Source organism: Pseudorasbora parva, chromosome 6 (assembly GCF_024679245.1).
Source record: "Pseudorasbora parva isolate DD20220531a chromosome 6, ASM2467924v1, whole genome shotgun sequence".
Taxonomy (NCBI): Eukaryota; Metazoa; Chordata; class Actinopteri; order Cypriniformes; family Gobionidae; genus Pseudorasbora; species Pseudorasbora parva.
Window position 1 is genome coordinate 7,745,546 of NC_090177.1, and position 22,774 is coordinate 7,768,319.

At 39.3% G+C, this 22,774-nt stretch overlaps 1 protein-coding gene across 1 annotated transcript; it reads right to left on the reverse strand.

The window, feature by feature from the left end:
- Positions 1 to 901: 901 nt before the first annotated feature.
- Positions 902 to 21,101, reverse strand: LOC137078329 (cytochrome P450 2B4-like). The gene is made up of 9 exons (XM_067445521.1): positions 20,867 to 21,101; positions 20,568 to 20,727; positions 12,926 to 13,078; positions 12,484 to 12,644; positions 9,348 to 9,521; positions 6,518 to 6,659; positions 4,075 to 4,262; positions 3,862 to 4,003; positions 902 to 3,773 (listed from the first exon to the last, which is right to left on the reverse strand). Exons 1-9 carry the CDS (start codon positions 21,059 to 21,061, stop codon positions 3,589 to 3,591), a joined length of 1,500 nt encoding a protein of 499 aa, XP_067301622.1. The 5' UTR covers positions 21,062 to 21,101; the 3' UTR covers positions 902 to 3,588.
- Between the last annotated feature and the right edge of the window lie 1,673 nt (positions 21,102 to 22,774).

Below are 22,774 nucleotides of genomic sequence, written 5' to 3' on the forward strand. Positions count from 1 at the left end.
CAAACAGTCAAAAACTCTGTATTGCCTGTCTCACAAGCGCACTGATTTCGCAGCAAAGTTACTTGTGTTTACTAGGTTAAACACCACAAAAGTTTGATAAGCTAAGGTTACTGCCACCTGCACTTCAGGACAACCAAATACCATGCAAACGGACACTTACAGTGTTAGGTGATGATCCACTTTGTTGTGTTCTTGCTTTGATTATTGTCGGTGTGGCAGAATCCTTTAGGCGTAATCCTGTGGAGGTATAGTCCGCCTGTGTGACATGCTCGGAGCAAACACGCCATTTCTTCAGAATCTCCAGCGATGTTGTTGCATCATGTTCAAAGCAGCTAACCAAGCTTTCCGCCGAAATCGGTGAAACATGACGGCACTAAATACCTTCGCCTTGTTCTCACAACCCTTTACGACGCACATTATACCCATGATTGTTCAAACTATCTTCCTACAAACTGGTACTTCGTCAACTCTGCTCAAACTACTACTGATGCAGGCGTGCAGATCACGTTGGTTCTATTTACGGAAATAAGAGAGGGAGGGGGAGATGTGAGGGAGGATGTTTCGGCCGGGACGTTTTACTGCGCCGAGTTGAAGTACTCTCAGAAGTGCTATTCCGCCATACATTATAGTTCTCCTTTTTAACTCGGTTAAAAAAGCGCCACGTTTTATTTTGTGTCACCATACTTGATCGTCCAACTATTCGTGTAACTGTATTTAAATAGGGGAAACGTGGAGTTGATTGGTTGCTTCTAACTTGATCTCTGTTTGGTTCCATAGGAATGAACTGTGATTAGTGTGCTAAGCTAAATGCTATCAGAATGTCACCCCGCGTCAGAGAGATTAAGTGCACACACTCAGACGACAGAGGTATGTATCAACTCATCTTAGTTAAGGGAATAACATAGTTTAATATGAAAAAACGGTGAAGTATCCCTTTAAGAATTGTTAGATATTTAGAGTAGAAACAAGACAAAATTTGTTTTTGTGCTTAAGTATTAGTCAGGGCCTTTACCTTTCTGCAGAATGTTCTTATTTGATTTTGACTTGCTCTCATGTCCGTTTGGCCGTTAAGCCTGAATACCCTTGTTTTGGATTCATTGAGCTCAGGGGCCCGTTCTTCGTACCTCGCTTAATACATCCGAGATGATTTGACAGATCCCAGATCTTTTAATCCTGATAACTGATCTCTGGCTAATTTGGTTGTTCAAACGAATTTGCGGATTGGATTAAAATATCTGGATTAAGATATCTGAGATCACTGCTGCATCGATACTCGAAACCAAGATCAGCAATACAGCGGTTGGCTGGCGTCAAGGCAACGTAATGACATCCTATAATTAAAAAAGCCACCTGGCAAAAAACTTGTAAAAGAAAAAAGAAGAAGAAAAAACGAATTTCTGGACCTTTATAAGGAAACAGACAAACGACAAAACCAACATAAAAGTTAGATAAATTAAATGATGAACATGATTCCCAATTATTTATATTCACGATTTTATAATATTTGTACACACTTTACATTTTTATTTTAATGTTGTAATTTCATTTTTGATTCAATTTGAATCAGATTTGTTATGTGACTATTAATTAAAGTCTCTTAACAGTCAAGATCAAATGATCTGCATCTCTTGAGCTGCATCAAGCCACTCCCATAATATCCGTCATCACTCACACCGATGCATGACAAAGATTAACGGCACAATGTGTGTAAACCTCCAATACAACTATAAAGTAATTATTCCATCACAATTCACAAATAAATCTCTCAATCAAGTGACTGTGCTTTTTTTCGAGAGTGTGTGTAAGTTCTTCTGTAAGTGTATGATATGCATCAACTAGATGGGCGCCAAACCCGTCTTTCCGCCAGAGTTTTCCCAATTCAATCTTTTTTTCTCCTCGTTTTAAGAAATATCTGCGTCCACACAAGAGCAATGAAAACAACTCAAAACGATGTAGTATGTATGCCAGGCCAGTGTGTGGCACTGTAATTCTGCCACAGAAATACACTAAAGACAATGAAGAAGAGTTGTGGCTAGATAGCAGTGGTAAGAGGTGAGGCAAAATCTCACGATAAAATAACATTAAATACATTTGCTACTTAACAGATGTGTTTTATTAACGCCTACACCAACCCCAACACTAAACCTACCTTTACAATAATGCAAAAACGGTAATTAAATGAAGCAACATTGATGTGCGCATACCCAGTGCCCTTAGTTGTATCCCTTAACTCTTTCACCGTGCTGGACGTAGTGTGATGACATCACCATTTCGCAAAATATACGGATTGGCTGTATACTAGGGATGGCGAAAACTAAACATTTTCTTGACCGACCACCGAGCCTCATTAGCCGGTTGAAACCGGTTAACCGATTAGTTTAAAATATGCTGCGCTATTTGAAATAACAGCCGCGAGCTGCGCCTGCAATTACGCAACTCTGTCGTATCTCTCTGCCGCTCTGCCTCCCGCTTACACACATACACTGTCCCTGCGCTGCCGCCTCCCTTCCACTCACGTCACTTTTTTTAAAATCCCCTACAGCGCGAAACATGAGTCGCGCAAACGCGGCGCCGAGGAGCTTGTTTGTAATTGGAGGACAAATGGCTCCTTAGTTTCAAAATGGTTTGGGTACAAGCTGATCGCGTTGAAAATAAAGGAATTTGTCTAGCGTTAGAAGCTCATTTGAAACATTGCCGCGTCTCATTTAAGAAAATGATAGCTCCGAAGAGACGCCGCTTTAGTTTGAGGTAGTGCTAACAATAATAAAGAGAAAGAAGATGTGCTTCTGTATTTAAGCACTGTATCACAAGTTGCAACTAACATCTGTGTCATTCTTTTTGGTGAAATGGTCCCACACTACTTTTCTTTGCACGCTTCATACTGTCGTCTGCCCTGGCTCTAACCTCGAGTGTTTTAGTCTGTTTACTTTTTGCAAACCTTGTGAGCGATTGACATTGAGCGCTTGACATTGAGCTGTGACATCACGCCAAATGGGTTTATTGGTTTATTAAGTACAAACAGGCGAGTTATGAAAAATTGAGTGTGAGGGATTTGTTCACTTCACACAAACAGATTTTGGAATGAGATGGCAAACTGTAGTAGCGTTTAGTCCACTGTCTATAATAGCCTAATTTAGAGATCTTTTTTTTTTTTTAACCAACAACCGACAACTTTGATCGGTTAACGTTGATACGGTCAAACGGTCATCTGTTAACATCCTTACTGTATACACAAGAACGTAAGATTGTTGTTTTCAGATACATCCACCCTGGGACCTAGTTTCAGAAAATATCGGATTCATGCTTCCAAAACGCTGGATCTGACAAAATTTAAATGTATACAGCTGATCGCATCTCCGTGTGGACGGGGCCTTAGAGAGAAGGATTTAGAGAGACGGATTCATCCATCGAGTCATTTGAGAATCATTGAACACTGTGGCAAAGTATATTATGAGAAAATTTAAAGCGCTTTTTGACATTTAATCCATTTAAACCTGTTGTAGGAGACCTCCAAAACCAACTCATTAGCTTTTAAAAATCGCATAATAGGGGCACTTTAATGTCGCAACGGTTACTGATGGTCAATCCTTAGGAAGCTCTGCTCTGGCATATGATGTCGTATGAATCAGGAGAGCGGACCAAACCGAAAATCCCATTCATGTCTGGCCACGGCACACCAGGGGGCCAGGAGAAACGAATGCGCTGCAGGAGACAAGTGATGAAGACGAAGAGCTCCATCTTAGCCAGAGTCTCACCGGGACATGTCCTCGGACCTGAAAAATGGAGATAAAACACAGTTTCAAATCAAGTTGGGTTCGCTCTTGGTCTACTGATGTTGTTGTTGTCGTTGAGGTGACTCACCCAAGGAGAAAGGGAGGAAAGACTCTGGTTTTAAGAATTGTCCATTATCATCTAAGAAATTATCTGGGTTAAAAGTGTCTGGATACTTCCAGTGCTCCTTATCACTTAAAATGGCTGTTAAGTTAGTCAGTATCTGTGTGCCCTAGAAAAACAAACTTTGTTAGACAAACAATTTCAATCAGGAAAAACAACAAATCAGGCTTCATTCATTACCTTGGGAATGTCGTATCCTCGTAGTTTTGTGGCCTGAGTTGTTTCATGCATCAAGTTAGTGGGTACAATGTTACCAAATCGCTGAAACTCATGAACAGTGGCGTTCGTGTATGGTAGTTTGTCACGGTCATCCATGCTGGGAAAACGGTCATAACCCAGCACCCGAACAATCTCCTCATGACATCGTTCTGTAACGAAATTAAAGTTCATGTGTGTACGTTTCTCAGTGTTAAAATACAACAACCAAGCCACTGGAAGGTTGACCACCTGAAACATATGGCACTTTTAAAACCTTACACCAACTCAAACAATGGTGTTTTTGGAATGGGACTAGCCTACCTGTGTGCTACAATGAAAATCTATATCAACCTAGTTGCATTTACAAGTTATGCAATATTTTTCCAATTCAGCATATCCATTTGGCTACTAAAAGGGCAAAACTTGCACGCTAGAACTTTAAAACATTCTTATCCTTAATCCTTCTTCTTATTCACTAATGATAAACCATGGTTTACTGGGAAACTCAAACAGCTTCATCATGCCAAAGAGGATTCTCTAGGGATAAAATCTTGTATAACCAGGCCAGAAACAGACTGACAAAGGAGATCAGAGTTGCTAAAATAAGCTTCACTGAAAAGTTGAAAAAACAGTTTTCAGCCAACAATCCGTCATCTGTCTGGACAGGCCTGAGGATCATCACCAACTACAAGTCACCATCCCCCCGATCTGTAGAGAATAAACAACTGGTTGAGGATCTGAATGCATTCTACTGCAGGTTTGGAAAGCCCAGTCTCACACCACACACCCACTCTAATCTGCCCTTCACACCCTCACCATCACCTCCTGCACTCCTTCTCCTCACCCCTCCTGCCATCCAACCTGAGCTTAAGGTCAGTGTGGAGGATGTGAACAGAGCCTTCAAAAAACAGAAGACCAAGAAAGCTTCAGGCCCAGATGGCATCTCATCGGCTTGTTTGAAAGCCTGCGCTGACCAACTGGCCCCAGTCTTCACGCAGATCTTCAACAGATCATTGGAGCAGTGTGAAGTTCCTTGCTTCTTCAAACGCTCCACTAACGTTCCTATCCCACATAAACCCAAAATCACTGGACTAAATGGCCTGTCACTCTCAAACTGGTGTTGGTCCACCTTAAGGATATCACTGGACCCTTGGTGGATCCTCTTCAATTTGCCTACAGAGCAAACAGTTCCTAGGATGATGCAGTCAACATGGGACATGCATCAACATCTCGACAGACTTATGCAAGGATCTTATTTGAACTTCAGTTCTGCCTTTAATACCATCATGCCTGATCTCCTCACAGCTAAACTGACCATGCTCTCCATTCCATCCTCAATCTGTCAATGGATCACCAGCTACCTGACAGACCGGCAGCAGCTAGTGAGACATGGGAATCTCATGTTTTTAAGTGGTTTTACTGCTAAGACAAAAGCTGAGGTCCAACGCCCTGCAATAAAACAATAAAACTCACTAATCTGGAGAGAAGATCCCACAGAGAGACTGTAGGACACTGCCCTGCCCAAAACCATCTCCCCCTCTCTACCTCCTCCCCTCTTCCCTGATTCATGTCACAGAATGCAGATATACTACAGATGATGCATCTTGTAAATCTATTGTTTATCTCTTGCATGTCTGGTGTCTTTTTTAAAGGTCTCAGCGTGATTGGTTAAATGTCTCCCCCTTTTGAAAGCACACTTGGCAATAAAGGTCTTTCTGATTCGGATTCTAAAACAAAATAAAAACACAATATTAAAGGGCAGAACTGCGAAAGAACTGCTCTTGCAACTGGTAAAATACATATTTTTGCAAATGCAAGAAACATCATTGCAAGATTGTCTTGCATATGCAACGAGGTTTGACATCAATACCAAATGGTACTGGTTTTTGTGCATCTCAAAACCAATCGTGACATGCTATATTTTTGAATATGTAAAATTACAAATGAGATTCGAGAGCTGTGGAGGGAGGGTTTTCACTGAATGATGACAAAAATTGTGTCTGTTACTCAAACAAAAGCAACTGACTTTGATAGATGACAGAATTCTCACTTTTAGGTAAACAAACCCTTAAAATGCATGCAAACTATGTGTATCACCTTTATATCTAAATTTATGAACTAGGCAGATCCAAAGTGAAATAGAAAGCATGCATAATTTAAGTTTTAGTTCACCCAAAAATGAAAATTCTGTCATCAAGTTGTTCCAAACCTGTATGAGTTTCTTTCTTTTGTTGAACAGAATAGATGGTATTTTGAAGAATGTTGGTGATTAAACAGTCGATGTAGCCATTGACTTCCATAGTAGAAAAAAATATGAAATTTATCAACCAACATTCTTCAAAATACCTTTGTGTTCAAAACTCATACAGTGAGTAAATGACAGAACTTTAACTTTTGGGTGAACAAACTGTTTAAGCCTAAGTACCTTGTACATTTGGGTATTGTGCCAAGTAGATAAGCCCCCATCTGATGGTGGTCGATGTGGTGTCGGTTCCAGCCATGAACAAATCAGCAGTTGACTGAATCATGTTATCCTCATGAAATGTGGAGTCCTCGTTGGACTTTTGCTGCTCCAAGGAAAACAGAAAGCATTTCAATTGATTCATGCATGTTTGGTTATCTAGCAGCCTACCGTGATTTCACCTTGTAGGATATGGTCCTAGAACAAATTTATGAGTAAGAAATGGAATTGGGGGTTTGAAGTACCTTCACATTTTAGGGGTAGTTCGTTAAAAAAGTTCTCTTTTTTTATATGTTCACTCAACGCTACATTGCAATGACGCCCAGTCCAGGGAGCTTTAGGCTTATCACAGAGATATTTTGCTTCGCCACGTTCAGTCCCTCGGCTTGAGAGTAAACGAGAGACAAGAATGTGCTCATACCGTCCCAACAGACCAACTTAATAGGGGTCTATCTGGATTCCGTTTTGATGCAAGCCCGTCTGGCTCCTGTCTGGATTTCCAGTCTAGTCGCATGCTTGGCCCACTTCAGGCTTGACCATTATGTCTCTGTGGGGACCTGTCGCAGGCTTCTAGATCTTATAGCTGCAGTTGCTTCCTCTGGGACTGCTTCACATGAGACCCTTGCTTTGGTGGATGAAGCTCTTGAGGGCCTGACCGACAGGATCGGCCCTTTACCTATTGAGAGCTAGTGTGGCGAGATCCTGTTTTTTCTTCAAAGAGGGGTCAACATGGGGGGCGGTTTCCTGTCGCCAGATGATTACGACGGACACCTCTCTGACCGGCTGGCGTGCGGTGTTTGAGAGCAGGCCAGCATGTGGAATCTGGACGGAGGAAGTTCTAGCTTGGCACATAAACCGCCTAGAGTTGAGCGCTGTCTTTTTAGCCCTTCGCCACTTTCTCCCTTTTCTCAGGGGACATCTCGTCATTGTCAGAATGGACAACATGGCTGTGGTGTCTCATGTGAATCGCCATGGGGGCTCATGTATGCTCACCCTGGACATGCTTGCATGTTGTTTCCTCCTGTGGGCCCAGGGCAAATTCCTGTCTCTGAGGGCACTCCATGTCCCAGGAGACCAGATGCCTTCACTCATCCCTGGCCGAGGTTGAAACTCTAGGCATTTCTGTCCATCAAGCCGATTCTGAAGGTTATGTACAGAGTGAGAGAGAGCGGAGTCAGTCTCCTGCTTGTAGCACCATTCTGGCTATCTCAGATTCCCCATGCTTCTCATAGTTGGTTCTCCTTCTGGACTGCCTTCCCTGGGATATTCCAGTCAGAGAGGACCTGCCGTCTCAGCTTCAGGGCAGAATTTGGCATCCTCGTCCCGAAATTTGGAAGCTGTGGGTGTGGCCCATCAGAGGCCATCAGTTTTGAGTAATGACCATCTGCAGATGTTCATTAGACCATTGCTAATGCAAGAGCTCCCTCCATAAGGAAGCTCTATTAGTCCAAGTGGGGGTTTTCAAGTCATGTTGCAAAGCCCATGCTTTGGATCCAGTTAACTGCCTAAAGGGCTCAGTGCTGGAATTCCTGCAGGAGAAGTTTGCGGCTGGGGCGGCAGCAATTATGCTTAGGGTGCATGTCGCTGTTATTGCTGCTCACAGGTAGTTGGATGAGGTACCTTTGGGAAGGCATAGGTTGGTTTCATCCTTTATGAGAAGGGTGAGGCGCCTGAGACCAGTACTTTCCCCCTGTATCCCCTCCTAGGACCTATCAGTCATTTTAGAGGGATTAATCTAATGAATGAATTATTTAATTAGATTAAATAAGCACTGGATTGGATCCTGAATCTCAAGGTGGCTCTTATGTTGGCTCTAACTTCTCTGAAGCGAGTGGGGGACTTACAAGCGCTCTTCGTTAGTGAGGCTTGTTTGTATTTTGCTCCTGGTCGGGTTAAGGTTACCTAATGGGTATTTGCCCAAGGTTGTCCACTTTATTTCTCTCTCAAGTCACCACCAACCTCCACTCTTTCCACCCTCCTCCTTTGGCCTCTTTGGAGGATGAAAAGTTTCATTTGGTCTGCCCTGTTTGGGTTTTGAAGCTACATGTGGATCGTTCTGGAGGTTGGAGGAAATCGAACTTACTTTTGGTGTTTCTGTGTTGGTCGCTGTGGGCTTGCCGCATCGAAAACAGAATTACCTGTTGGGTTACAGGGGATATTTCTTTGGCTTATGAGGTGCATGGGCTACCTTCACCTCTTGCAATTCGGGCACACTCTACCAGAGGTGTGGCTTCCTCTCAAGCACTTTTTAGAGGGACTCTTCTGGAAGACATTTGTGTGGCGGAAGGTTGGTCCTCTCCGCACACTGTTGTCAGGTTTTATAGCTTGGATCTTGACATGGCTCCGGGTTTGAATGTCCTGTCCGCTTAATCCAGACATTCAGGTTTTTCTGGTGCTTTTTTGCCAGATATTGCAGCACTTAGCTTGGCGTGTGGTATATCTTTCCCATTGCGTCATTGCTACACAGTGTTGAGTTAACTTATGAAAGAGAACATCTCAGATTACCCGCGTGACCTATGTTTTCTGAATGGCCCATGCCATCAGCCAATGAATTGCATTCCCGTGATTCTATAAGGGCTTCAGACAATCAGCACACCCAGGGGGCATTCCCATTGCGTAATTGCTACGCAGCGTCTTGTTCCCTATTCAGAGAACATAGGTTACGCAAGTAACCCAAGACAATGTTCTTTCAAGAACATGTTTTATTTGGCCAAATCGCTGCCACCTTTCCAAATAGTAACTACCATCAAAGAGCGTATTAAACCGTTTCTAGAACGGTTGGTCGTGATCTCACTTTCTCAATCTCCAGGAGGTAGGCATCAATGTAGTCCCGTGGACTGTCTGGATCCAGAGTTTCTCGGTGTGCTTTGATTGCTTTCCTGAAGAAATTCTTCACCTTTTCGCCATTCTGATAGATTTTCTGGTGGGGCCCTGGGAAATGTTTGATGATGGGAAATAAGTTAAACACCTGGAAAAGAAAAAGGCTACAGATAACTATGCAGCATCAACAGCAGAATTTTCTTTTTAACCTGCTCCAAAACACCTGCATCCTAAATCACATACTCACAGAGTAGGTACTTATTTTGAGTAAATCATGAGCATTGAAGGGGTCATAAACTGGCATTCAAGACTTGGAAGTAAATGGAAGTAAACAGTTTTGCATATTATAATAAGTTCCGACTTCCCTGACAGTACATGTGGGGAATTTTTTTGAAAACTTTCATTGTTGAAAAATGGCAACAGGAATGATTCGCTAATATATGTTTGACCCAGAGTCTGATTCCGAATCACAGGACAATGAACCAACAACACCTCAAAAACAAATGATACTCCAGCCTGTGACACCATGGTAAGTCATCGCTAATTATATTTAGTTAGACACGTACACATAATTAGTGGATATCAGACGATTTGTAACAATACAATTCTATCACACAAAAAACTCACAACTCACAAATTGTTTTGCACAGTGGTTTTGTTCCACAGTTAGGGTTAAGGTTGCATCATTGCTGTGAATCCTATCAGATCCAATATAGAAGGCACCGCATGTTTTTTTTATCTAATTCTGTTTGCGAATCCAGTCACGACCTGTCTTGTTTACAAAAGAATCCGTGGTGAAATTAATCTAAAAAATGGTCAATGTTTTACCAACGTGAGTTGGAACTTCATTAAAAATAAAGTTCAACCATATTCCTAATATCAGGGCTGGACTGGTAATCTGGCATACCGGGCATTTGCCTGGTGGGGCGACGCACTTTGGGGCCGGTAGTGTTTAAAAAAAAAAAAAATTTGTACCACTGACAACATGCAGCGACAGCGGCCCATTGGTTTGTCTTCTGAATTGACAAGCCGACGCGAGAGAGACCTCCCCTCCGTATTAGGCGCTTTTTTCTATTTATTTATTTATTAGTAGGCTATTTGAGCGCATGGAACTGCAAAAGGCGAATATCCACACAGCGCAGCCGCTGACGAACGTACGCTGCGTTTAACAGCTGCTCTATATGGCACTTTGACTCCGAATTTTATACAATCGTGTGATATGGAAACATTACAGGTTCTGTGTTGAATCAGCTGAAAACAGCCGCAAGCATGTTGCCTATTCATGACGAGGTAAAGTGGAAAATGGCAATACACACAAACGTTTCACTTTAGCACAACCACAATTTACCTTGCAGCTAACAGCGAAGAAATATGGTGTTTTGGAAGAAACATTTATTAAAAATGTTGCTATATTACTTAAATCTTGCAGAATATAAATCACTTTTATAGAGGCTGTTTTCGTATTTTCTACAGGTGAACATTTTTAGCTTTAGTTTATTATATATGTTTTATGTAGTTTTAAAAATCATATAGCCATATAATGAGGAGCAAGGTTTGTACAGTCTATGTTTTTTACCCTGTGACTACCATGATCTTACATTTAAATGAAACTGGCCTACAGTTAAACTATAGTCTATAAAACAGTTTTAAAGTCTGGATCCCAATTAAGGAAGCTTTTTTTTCCCTCTTTAAAAGTTTTATTAACTTTTTTTAATAGAGTTAATGAAATGTAATAGCCTCATGAAAGATAGATGTGTCTTTTCTCAGTGTCTTTCTTAAATGATGTGTTAACATGTGAAAAATAAGATTGTTCAACCCAAAAATGTGGGAGGCCCCAACCCCAGCAAAAACATTCACGGGGAACTCATGGGCCGCATGTTCCGGGTATGCCAGAGCCGAATTTTAGCCCCAGTCCAGCCCTACCTAATATTGAAATTTGAAGGAAGCTTATGCAGCGAACTGTTCTTCCACAACCACGCACTGCACAATATTTTGTAATCTTCAACGGCCTGTTTATTGCTTGGTAGTTTGATCCAGTTTAGCATTACGTAGGCCTATGTTATTTATCTATTATATGCCATGTGCGAATCGGTGGGCAGGGCTAATAAATTAGGTGTTTTTGTGTTGAGGTGGCATTTTACTGCACTCTGACATCACAGGGAAGCTCTTTCAAAAATATTGTTTTTCTGAAAATTCTACTGATAATTATTGGGAAAAAAAACATTTTAATGCCATTCATTAAATATTTGGATTAGTTTGTCACAAAATAAATTGTACTCTATCAATGACTTCAGAAATGAATGAATGAGTGACAAAAATGAATAACCTTTTCAATTAAATACAATAATTATGTCGGCCTATGTATGTAATTGTGGTACTACTGTGAAGATAGATAGACAATACACATCTGCTTTTAATCAAACACATCTGACATTAAAGTCTTGAAATAAACCAAACTGTGGGGTTGCAATAAGAACAGCAGTGCAAATGGGCCTTTATGCTGCACATTAATGGTGTACTCACACTAGGTTGCCTTGTACCGTGCCCAAGAGCGATTGTCCCCCCTCCCTACTCCTCCGCTGGCCTGCACTTATGCTTGCACTTAACGTATCGTGGCCGGAGTACGGTTGCGTCATGCACGATGCAACTTTTTGTTTTGAAGAAGACCGGAATAAAAACATTTTCACTAAAAGACTGTCCAAAAGATTTATCATTTATGCCGGACAGCGATTTTCACTTGACTGCACTGCACGTATTAGAAGGAGCCAGCTGACTTTGATGGAGGAATTTACAGCTCGCAAACTACAAATTATGTTAATCAATAAGGTGATAACCAGGACCGTTATAAACCTAAATATACTTGATTTAATCGAAAAGTTTATCCAAGTAGTACTAATTTGGTGTTTGCTGTCGTAATGATGACTATAGCGCACAGCTGTTCCGTGCTCTGGTGCGGTTAGCGCTCACTCTGCATGCCAACCGAGCTCGAGCCCAGCCGAACCGCGCTCTGGCCCACCTCAACAACTTATGGGAATGCATACAGTAGAGTGAGATCCAGTTGGATACTAGGACAGTGTTTAGCTGAAAACTGTTTTAACACTTGTTCATACCTGCCCAACAAGTGACCCTGCACTATTGACGCTCTCCTTCACGATTTCCAAAAGGTATCCAAAGTCCTCATTGTCATAGTCGAACCGATCCCCCAGGACGATGGAACATATAATGTTGGAAACAGCATTGTGTATTGCATGTTGTGGGTCGGAAGGCTTGCCTTCAACAAAGAAAACCATGGAAGGGAGTTCATTAATACTTTAAAGAAAATCAAAAATTGAAATTATAGCTAGCTTGCTGACAAAACAATCTGGATTATTGGCATTTGAAGTTAACCAAAATACTAAAGCACAATGGGACTATGCCCTCCGTCTACATACTTACGTAAAGTAGCATGTTTAAAGTTTGTTTAGAAGTTTGACTAAACAAAGACAAGTTGGAGCATGACAGAGTACAGCACCTCTAAACACTGAAAACATATTTACAGACTAAAATCCTCACCTTCTGATTTGAGCATTTCAGAAAGTAGGTAACTGCTTTCCTCTGTCACCCGTTCCTCCAAAGATTTCTTTCCCAGGCCAAAATTTCTTAGCGTGTGCAGAGCAAACCGTCTCTGCTGCCTCCAGGTGTGACCAAACGTGACTATTATTATACCTGATGGAAAGAGAACAGACCTTTGGACAAAGTTGAACAAAGACAGTCAGACAACTTAGACTATCAACAATCTTGCCATTACCGTATAGTTCCGAATAAGACATGATGAAAAAATGGGATCATCTTATATTCAGGGTCTAGACTTTTCAATTTCAATAATACACCCACAATAATAGGGACCGACAAATAAGAGTAAAACGTGTTGCCTTCTGCACATTTTCTGGGTTTGATATATATTCTCTGGTTTTTACCGGCCAAATTTTAAAGGGTTAGTTCACCCAAAAATGCAATTTATGTCGTTCCACACCCGTAAGACCTCCGTTCATCTTCAGAACACAGTTTAAGATATTTTATATTTAGTCCGAGAGCGTATGCAAGTGTATGCACACTATATTGTCCATGTCCAGAAAGGGAATAAGAATATCATCAAAGTAGTCCATATGTGACATCAGTGGGTTAATTAGAATCTCTTGAAGCATCGGAAATACATTTTAGTCCAAAAATAACAAAAACTACGACTTTATTCAGCATTGTTTTCTCTTCTGGGTTTGTTTTCAATCCCCAAATAAAGATTCAAACGGTTATGAATCAGCGCATTGATTCAAAACCATTTGAATACACATATGGACTACTTTGATGATGTTTTTATTACCTTTCATACTATGGAACTAGAAATATGACAAAATGATCTTAATTTGAATGGTATAAATCACTCGAACATGTCCACTATGGTTTCGGACAATGGCTGTCCCCTCAAATAATGCCCTATTTGAGAGTATAGGGGGCGATCTCGGATTCAGCCCAGGTCTGTTCAACAAAATAATAGTCTTATAGCAGTAGGCTACCGCTTCTTAAACTGTAATAATAATAATAATAATAGATTTTATTTATAATGCACTTTTCATTCCGAAGAATCTCAAAGTGCAACAAAGGGGGGGGGGGGGATAACACAAAAAATGAATAAAAAGTAAAAATATAGAATACTACAAACAATCAACCAACACAGAAAACAGAACAGAAACAGAGCTGATGGTGAACAGAAACAGAGCTGATGGTGAACAGAAAACAGCTGATGGTGGAAGTCTCTGTTAGCTCCGCAGCACACTGTGGTCCACTCAATGTTTTAAATTTCTCCCAGCGGCAGTGTGTCCTGATGATATTGCCGAGGCAGGACAGCTGAAGACCAGATGATGGGTCTTCGTGACGATTCAAACGATGGGGATCGCCGCAGCACCATGCAGGAGGCAGAACATTTTTCCGGGGACTTCTGTGGACACACCGGGGTCGGCGCAGAAGTCCAAGCCGCTCCACGGCCGCAATGCAGGACGGAACAGCGGCGCAGCCGAGAAGCGGAACATCCCAACATCATGCCGGACGCCGATTACGATGGCCCAGATGACGCTAGCCCGGTGCAAACTTCAGCCACCATGCAGCTTAAGCCCAAGGGAGACCACCAGTGAGCAGTCGCGGCGAGAAACATCAAATGTCCACCAAACCAGAACCAACCAACCGCAGCAATTCAAACGTAAACATTAGAAGCGGTGGAAAACGGCGAAACGAGGAACAACGTCCTCTCAGTGGCTGCCAGCAATCAGCAACAGCCCCAATTGTAGCTCTGACTGTTAGACTAGTCACAAACATAAGGAAATAAAATAAAATCTAAATCTAATAGTACAGTAACATGATTTGTGGGCGGAGAAGCGGCGAACAGACGACGCCAGCGTCCTCTCCCCCACGTTGCCTAGCCAACTGTACAAGACAGGTCCTAGATCGGGCTATCTTCTGTGCAACTTAACGCGTTTTACAGAAAAAAATGTGTATCCCATATGAAATATTAATCAGCACCCGGCCTGTTTTATTTAATTGTGCGAAATAAAATCTGTGTGGTGAGGCTGCACTGAACAGCAAAGAGCAGGCTAAAGCACAGACCAATGTTCAGTTCCACTTCACAATACACTCAAAAAAAATTCTCTTTAAACTTACTTAATATAATTATGGACAGTGGTTCCACACAAGCTAATTATGTTTTATTAACATTAATAGATTTTTTTGAATCTATGCAAGCTCCTTGTGTTGTGACAACACAATTGAATGAGAGAGAATCTAAGTGAAATTGTACTGTCCAACCAAATCAATGGTATTGCTTCCATGTAACTTAAACCTTTTAAGTTCAGTGAACTTGCTTTAGTTCATTTAAAACTGGCTAAATATGTTTCATTCAACCAACACAAGGAGATTTGTCTCAAATAACTCATTTAAATTATGGACAGTGGTTCCATCCAATTAGTTTTTGTTACTTTAACTCAATGTTTTCTATTTAAAGTTATGCCATTCAAATCAGCATTTTGTTTGTGTGTGTTTGTCTTCTAGAGTCATAAAAAAGTCAAGATGCGTAACAAAGAATCAAACTGTATTTGTTACAGGGTTGCAAGTACATTCAAGACACCTGTGGAAATGCATTAACATTAGCTAAATGACTTTTACAACGTCATACTGTTAAGAGTAGAGTAATTCTTCAGCAAAGTCACTGAAAGTTAAAAAATAAAAATAATAACCTCTATAAAACTTGGTAAAGGATAAATACAATTAAATTAAAGGGTTAGTTCACCCAAATATGAAAATAATGTAATTTATTACTCACCCTGATGCCGTTCCAGACCTCTAAGAACTTTGTTCCTCTTCAGACACAAATGAAAATATTAGTGTTGAAATCCGATGGCTCAGAAAGGCCTCCATTGGCCACAATGTCATTTCCTCTCTCAAGACCCATAAAAGGCACTAAATATGTCTTTACAACGCCCATATCACTACAGTGGCTCTACAATAATTTTATGAAGCAACGAGAAGAGTTTTTGTGCGCAAAAAAAAACCCTAAATAACTACGTGACGGCCGAAAACATTTCTTCCTGAAGCTTCGGAGTGTTATGAATTAGCGGATCGATTCAGCGGTTCGGATCGCGGGGTTTTAAAATCGCTGACGTCTTTAGTAACTTTTATGGGTTTTGAGAGAGGAAATGTCATTGCTTCCAGTGGAAGCCTTTCTGAGCCATTGGATTTCAACAAAAATATCTTCATTTGTGTTCAATGATGAACAGAGGTCTTACGGGTCTGGAACATCATAAGGGTAAGTAATTAAATTACATTATTTTCATTTTTGGGTGAACTAACCCTTTTAATGATTTTTACAAAATTTAGACAGTTACATTAACATTTTGGCATTCCAGGAAGTCCTTACGCAAACATATCAGAGAAGAGCTTGGTCTTCAGTGTTTAACAGCTTGGTCTTCAGTGTTGCACTTTATTGGATAACTTGTTGACATCCAGCTCCAGAACTAACTTTTGCAGTACATTGAATGTGTACCTGAGTTCAGGAGGGTAGCTCAAGTTCAGTCCATATATCAGTCATGGCTGTTGCATATGGGACACTGCTAAGATCCTGAAGAAATGTTGACCCTCTAACACCACTCCCACATCTGCTGGGCTGTCTTCTATGTATTGCACCTTCAAGTCTTATTACATAAATTCCCATCACTGTCTTCTGGATCGCCTCCTCAGTGCTGGCAATGTCTGCATCCTAGAGGGGACATTTAAAAAGAATACAATACTCTTAAATTCTTGTGTATTAACTTTAACAAAGCATTTAGCATCCTGAAAAATGCAGAAAACATTTTAAAAGCACATATACTCACAATATACTCCCATATCAGACTGCTAGGGTCTTCATTCAGGTAGACACCGAGAGATTCAATTATGCATTGTCTCTTCACTTCAATGTCATCAGTCTAAAGATACAAATAAGAACATTAACAAAATATAGCCTTTACATTCAGCTCTCTACCACATGTAATTGTGTAAAACATTCGAACGATCTAATTTAGGAAAACTGATGAAACTGCATTTTGCACCAAATTTTACACACACACACACACACACACACACAAACACACACACACACCCATATATATATATATATATATATATATATATATATATATATATATATATATATATATATATATATATATATATATTAACCCATTTACTGTCAAGTATCGTTGTCAAGTATGACCCCAGATGGTTAATCAACATTCACTGCTCGTTAAAACGCACTCATTAGACAGATTAAAGTAATATTTGACCACAGTTTGATAAAACTTGGTTGTAGTGAAATTAATTTCCTAATTTATGTAAGGAGTGCAAAATAATTGATCTGTAATTAACAATTTTTCTAATGCACTAATTGATACAGTCTGCTCACAGCTAATACTATATCAGTGCAATACGTACTGTAGCAGAATTCATAAAATTTAGGCTAAATACTATCATTGAGCCAAACCATAGATTGTAACAAAAGTCAGCAAAAATATTACTACTTTTTAAAAATCTTAAAAAGCAATAGAGTGCTTCACTTACCTTAGCCAAAAAACGTAGCTCTCTATCAATGAAGTAGTGACATTTCTTTATTTCACCATAGGTACGGATGAACTGGAAAAGCCATGATGAAAAACATACTGTCATTCATTCATATATATATATGATATATAATACATATTTATGGGAGGAAAATGCTTAGAAATTACACATTTTATATATATATATATATATATATATATATATATATATATATATATATATATATATATATATATATATATATATATATATATATATATATATATATATATATATATATATATATAATGTGTAATTTCTAAGCATTTTCCTCCCATAAATGCTTAAGGTGGCTAATAATACTGAGAGGGTAATATTACAAGATCAAATTCTTATTAATAAACCACAGGCTGTGTGCAGATAAACAGATTAACCAGAAAATGAACTCTTAACATGATGTGTAACGTTAATGTTAAGTAAACTGAATGTGTTGCAATGCATTCACTAGCAGGCTTAATCTGCTTATCTGCATGTAGTACGGTTTATTAATAAGGTGTACACTAACTTCATAGTTATAAACTTCACACACACGTCCTTCGAAGTCGCTTATTTCAACGTAAATAGCTAATAACCACGACATCAGAAATGGGAATTAACGTAACATAATACATTTACGATAGCACGTGAAGGCAGCATGCATGCCACGTGAAAATGCCTGTAACTAAACGCGTTGCATTCATATTTCTATGCTTTATTTGTATGTTTTCCCGGAGTTTGATTTTTATAGTATTACAGTCTTAGTACATTAAGCCACTTTAAATGTTTTTCACTTCAAGCGTTTTTGAATGCCTGATAACTTAACTGCTCGTTTCATTAACTTAAAACTAGGTTAACTGAAAACTATTTAAGAATTTTAGTATGTTGCCCAAACATTTTTTCCACGTCCATACATAACGTTACATATATAAGTGTTATACACTAACGTTAATATACGTTACAGAGAATCACATGCACATTAAACTCACCTTTCAATCGCATGAATGAACTCCCAAAAATGGCACATTATTTCCCACAATACTTGATAGTTAAACAACAGACATCCCAGAACAGACTTAACGAAATATTAACAGAAATAAAAGACTTTGCCTTTAGATAAACTTTATATTTTCTTACCTTGCCACCTTCGTGCTGCGCGTCGTCTTCAAGTTCATCCAATACGTTGGAAATCGTCACATCCGGGTTTTTTTTTTTTTTTTTTGAATTGCGAAATGAAACCGTTTACATTACTTTAACGATTGATAATTAAGTATAGTGTAAAGTGATGCAGGTTAAGTTAATTTAACGCAATACAATAGTGTTTTGGTGGCAAAATAAATATATATGTGTTATTTTAACAAAAAATATTTGGGTAAAAGGAACAGTGCCACAAAGTCATTTTTTTGAGTGTAATAGGACTATTACTAAATTAGAAAATATTAATCAAAAGATAACAAACGTGACAGTTTGTCTGACAGAACTGTATGTAACTGCCTTCATGACAAAGCTCATGGGCATGGACACAGAACAGCTCAATTGTCCTGTATGCAACATTTTACTATCCACAAAAAAAGATTGGAACAGTAAAATGTTTGGTCAGCAACAATTTTAACGTAAGCATTGAACATGCAGCCAGTCGCGGTTTGACGTGGCCGAGAACGAATGTCAGATCATTAAAAAAATAATTATTATTTGTCCTGGCTTCAGAGTTCAATAACATCATATCTGCGGATTGAATTTGATGTTCTGAATTTCTTCTTCATCTGAAATCTTGAATCTTTTCTAACAATTTTTGCAGTCTATTAATTAAGAACAAAATATCTGCTGTTTGAAAATACATGTCTATACAATTTCGACATAAAAACATTTTGTTTTCATTTGTGTTCAAACAGATGTGTTCAATTTCAAATGTTCTATATTCAACATTTAAAAATTCAAATTCAGAACTATGTAAAATGCAACATAAATATTCAATTTTGTTAGATTACACTTGTCAAAAATTCAGATTTATACCATTCAAATTCAGATAATTTTGTCATATTTCTAGCTCCATACTTTCTGGACAGGGACAGTATAGTGTGCATACGCTTGCATTGATGAAACAGAAAAGCTCTCGGACTAAATATAAAATATCTTAAACTGTGTTCCGAAGATGAGCGGCGGTCTTACAGGTGTGGAACGACATTAAGGTGAGTCATTAATGACATAAATTTCATTTTTGTGTGAAATAACCCTTTAACCGGTCTAATCAGCGGAAAGAGGGAATGGCTGAGAATGATGACCCTGATGTCGTACTCTAGTTTGATTTGTGTTCAAGTGGCAACCTCCCCCAGTTTCTGTTAGTATAAGCCAATACGGAAGTGACTTAAACTGCAATTAATCGACCGGCCACTAGACATGCTCCAAAAGGGGGCAGAATCTCATTGAGCCCCATGTTAAAATTCCCAACTTTATAGCAGAAAAAAAACATGCTTACAGCTTGGTACAAATTTCGGTTTTGGTCTGTGCGGCTAATTTTAACCTTCATGACAATTGTGAGTGGGTGTTTTTTTTATAACTCATTTGTGTACATTATATAAAGCCTTAAAGTTCTGCATTAATTAAGGGCGTGGCCACTTTGAGTGACAGGTGGATAGCCATATATCTGCTGTCTGTTAGTCATCGCATCACCTCAGCTCCGCCCACATCCCACCGCTTTGACCATTTTCTGTCTTTCCTGTAGCTCAATGAGTAGAGCATGGTGCTAGCAACGCCAAAGTCATGGGTTCGATTCCCAGGGAAAGCAAGAATTGACAAAAATGAATGCAATGTAAGTCGCTTTGGATAAAAGCGTCTGCAAAATGCATAAATGTAAATGTAAATGTTATCCGGGTATGACGCAGCTCGTCTGTATGCTTCAAAACTGCTCTTCAGAATCCTATGGGTGATGTCACGGACACATCTTCTAATCAGGGTTGTCTTATATTCGGAACAATACAATACCCTTTTTCGATTTAATCAAAACTCGGATGTATTAGTACATTACAGCACCAACATCTTTAAATTAATACGTTTTACTGACCATATCCACTAGTGATCCAGTTTAGAAGTGGTATAGGTGGCCTTCCTGAAAAAGATGATCCATTTTGGACCAGGGCTTCCTTTGTGACCTGGATTGTATTGAGCATTATCGTAGGCTTCCTCCCAAGATACAAAGTGCTCATCTCTCCATACTGAGGCATCTACTCGGAGAAGATTTCACAGCACTTCAACACAACTAAAGTGGTTTAGACATCATCGCACTAAACACAAGGAGAACATAAGACACATTTGCACAAAAAAAGAAATCCTCTATACAATAAACAGAGAGCAAAGACTCACTGATCTCACAAACTCCAATGGGTTCTTCAAAAACTGTGGTAAGGATCCCACAAACGGCAGAGGTCTGGGACCAGGAGGAGTTCGACCTCTGGAGGAATTAATCCTAAAGATCTCGAACAGAACCAGAATGATCAGGCCCAGAAACAGAGCCAGGCCTGCAGAGGCCAGATCTAACTTCATGAGAGTCGCCCACATGATTCCTTTGAAGAGCAGTGGACGACTGTGGGCTTTATAAACAGAGCCAAAGAGGGAGGAGACAGGAAGAGAGTAAGCTTGACACGCCAGTTCATACTTATGTAAGAGTTATACTAGTGTTGACTGCTAATGCTGCATGCTTCGAAACATTCAAGACATGAAAAAGATTACATTTCTGCAAAACAGTAATTTTACCTTTATAAACTAGCTAGATCCAAGAGAAGATGTTCTTTCACTGCAAAGTGGGGCAAGTTTAGTAAATGACTGACAAGCTCAACTACACACATGAAAACTGCCTACACTCTAATTTTGTCTTTGTTATTGAGATTAGGCAAGAGGTCTGGGAAAGGGGGGTAGAAGACAGCAAAACTAAAGCAAAGTTAAAGCATGAGTTTACAGTTCAGATTTTTGCATTGCCATGCATATTTATACATTTTGCAACAATTAAAATAAAAAAGATACTACTAACAATATATAGAAAATAAAATGCAACCGCAGCATGTTGGTTTGCTTTTTCTTTATTTTTTCTACTCTTTTTGTCTGTTTTCTTGGTTTGCTATAGGGAAGATTTTGGCACTACATAATTGTCTTATTGGGTTGTTATGTTGGATTTTCCTATCTAAAGCCTTTGTCCTTATGCAAGCAAAATAGGAATACGGCTAATAAAAATAAAGTGAATACATTTAAAATCCTTTTTTTACACATAAAATAATTTTTTTTTTGGGTCCCTCAAAAAGTCTGCAGATATGCTTGGTGTTAGAGATATAGGCTTCATAAACATTAGTGTCCTCATTTAAGCATCTCTTTTTGACAGAGACAGATCTAGCTTCAATGGCAGGAGAAATTGACATATCAAAGAAAATACAGAAATGATCAGACAGTGCCACACCCTTAATAACAATCGATGAAATGTTTAGACCCTTACTGATAAGTAAATCTATAGTATGTCGATGATTGTCAATCAATCATTCAACTTTATTTATATAGCGCTTTTACAATCGCAATTGTGTCAAAGCAGCTTCACAGTGTCAAACAGGATAATATTGCAACAAAATTAGATTTGGCTATACAGTCGTTCTGGAGAAAACAGTGATGTTATCAGCTTATTTTAATTTATCATATAGTGACAATGTTGGCAGATCAGTATTAAAGTTTATAGAATTAAATAAAAGCTAATTCATAAATTGTATTTGTATATTTAGTTGAATAACTTTAATCATAATTTTAGTGTCCCCAACGGAGCAAGTCAAACCAAAGACGACAGTGGCAAGGAACCAAAACTCCATCAGGGCAGGATGGAGAAAAATAAACCTTGGGAGAAACCAGACTCGGTCGGGGTGCCAGTTCTCCTCTGGCCTATTAACACACCGTGTATGATTATTATTCTGGCAACCTTACAGGTCAGAAATCATATTAGAAATCATATTACATAAAATTTCAGGGTATCAAGCAAGAGAAAGGTTTATTTAGGATGGTGCGTCAATTACACAAGAGTATGTTATTGTATATATATATGTATATATTGTGTGTGGGTACATGTACATGCTGTGTCAAATCAAAAGTGTTAAGAATAGTCATTAGCTCTTCTGTTGTACTGGATTCAGCACTGTCTATGTGAATGTTAAAATCTCCAGAAATAGCAAAACATTCATACTCTGAGGAAATAGTTGATCACATTTCTGTTAAGTCCTCAATAAAGGCTGGAGATTATTT

Excerpts from the sequence above, each read along its gene's own strand:
- LOC137078329 (XM_067445521.1), bottom strand. The coding sequence starts at position 21,061 with ATGTGGGCGACTCTCATGAAGTTAGATCTGGCCTCTGCAGGCCTGGCT. Across the intron at positions 9,522-12,483 it reads CAGGGTCACTTGTTGGGCAG|GTGTTTAACTTATTTCCCAT; the intron begins GTATGAACAAGT and ends TTTCTTTTCCAG. Across the intron at positions 4,263-6,517 it reads ACAATACCCAAATGTACAAG|AACGATGTCATGAGGAGATT; the intron begins GTACTTAGGCTT and ends ATTTCGTTACAG.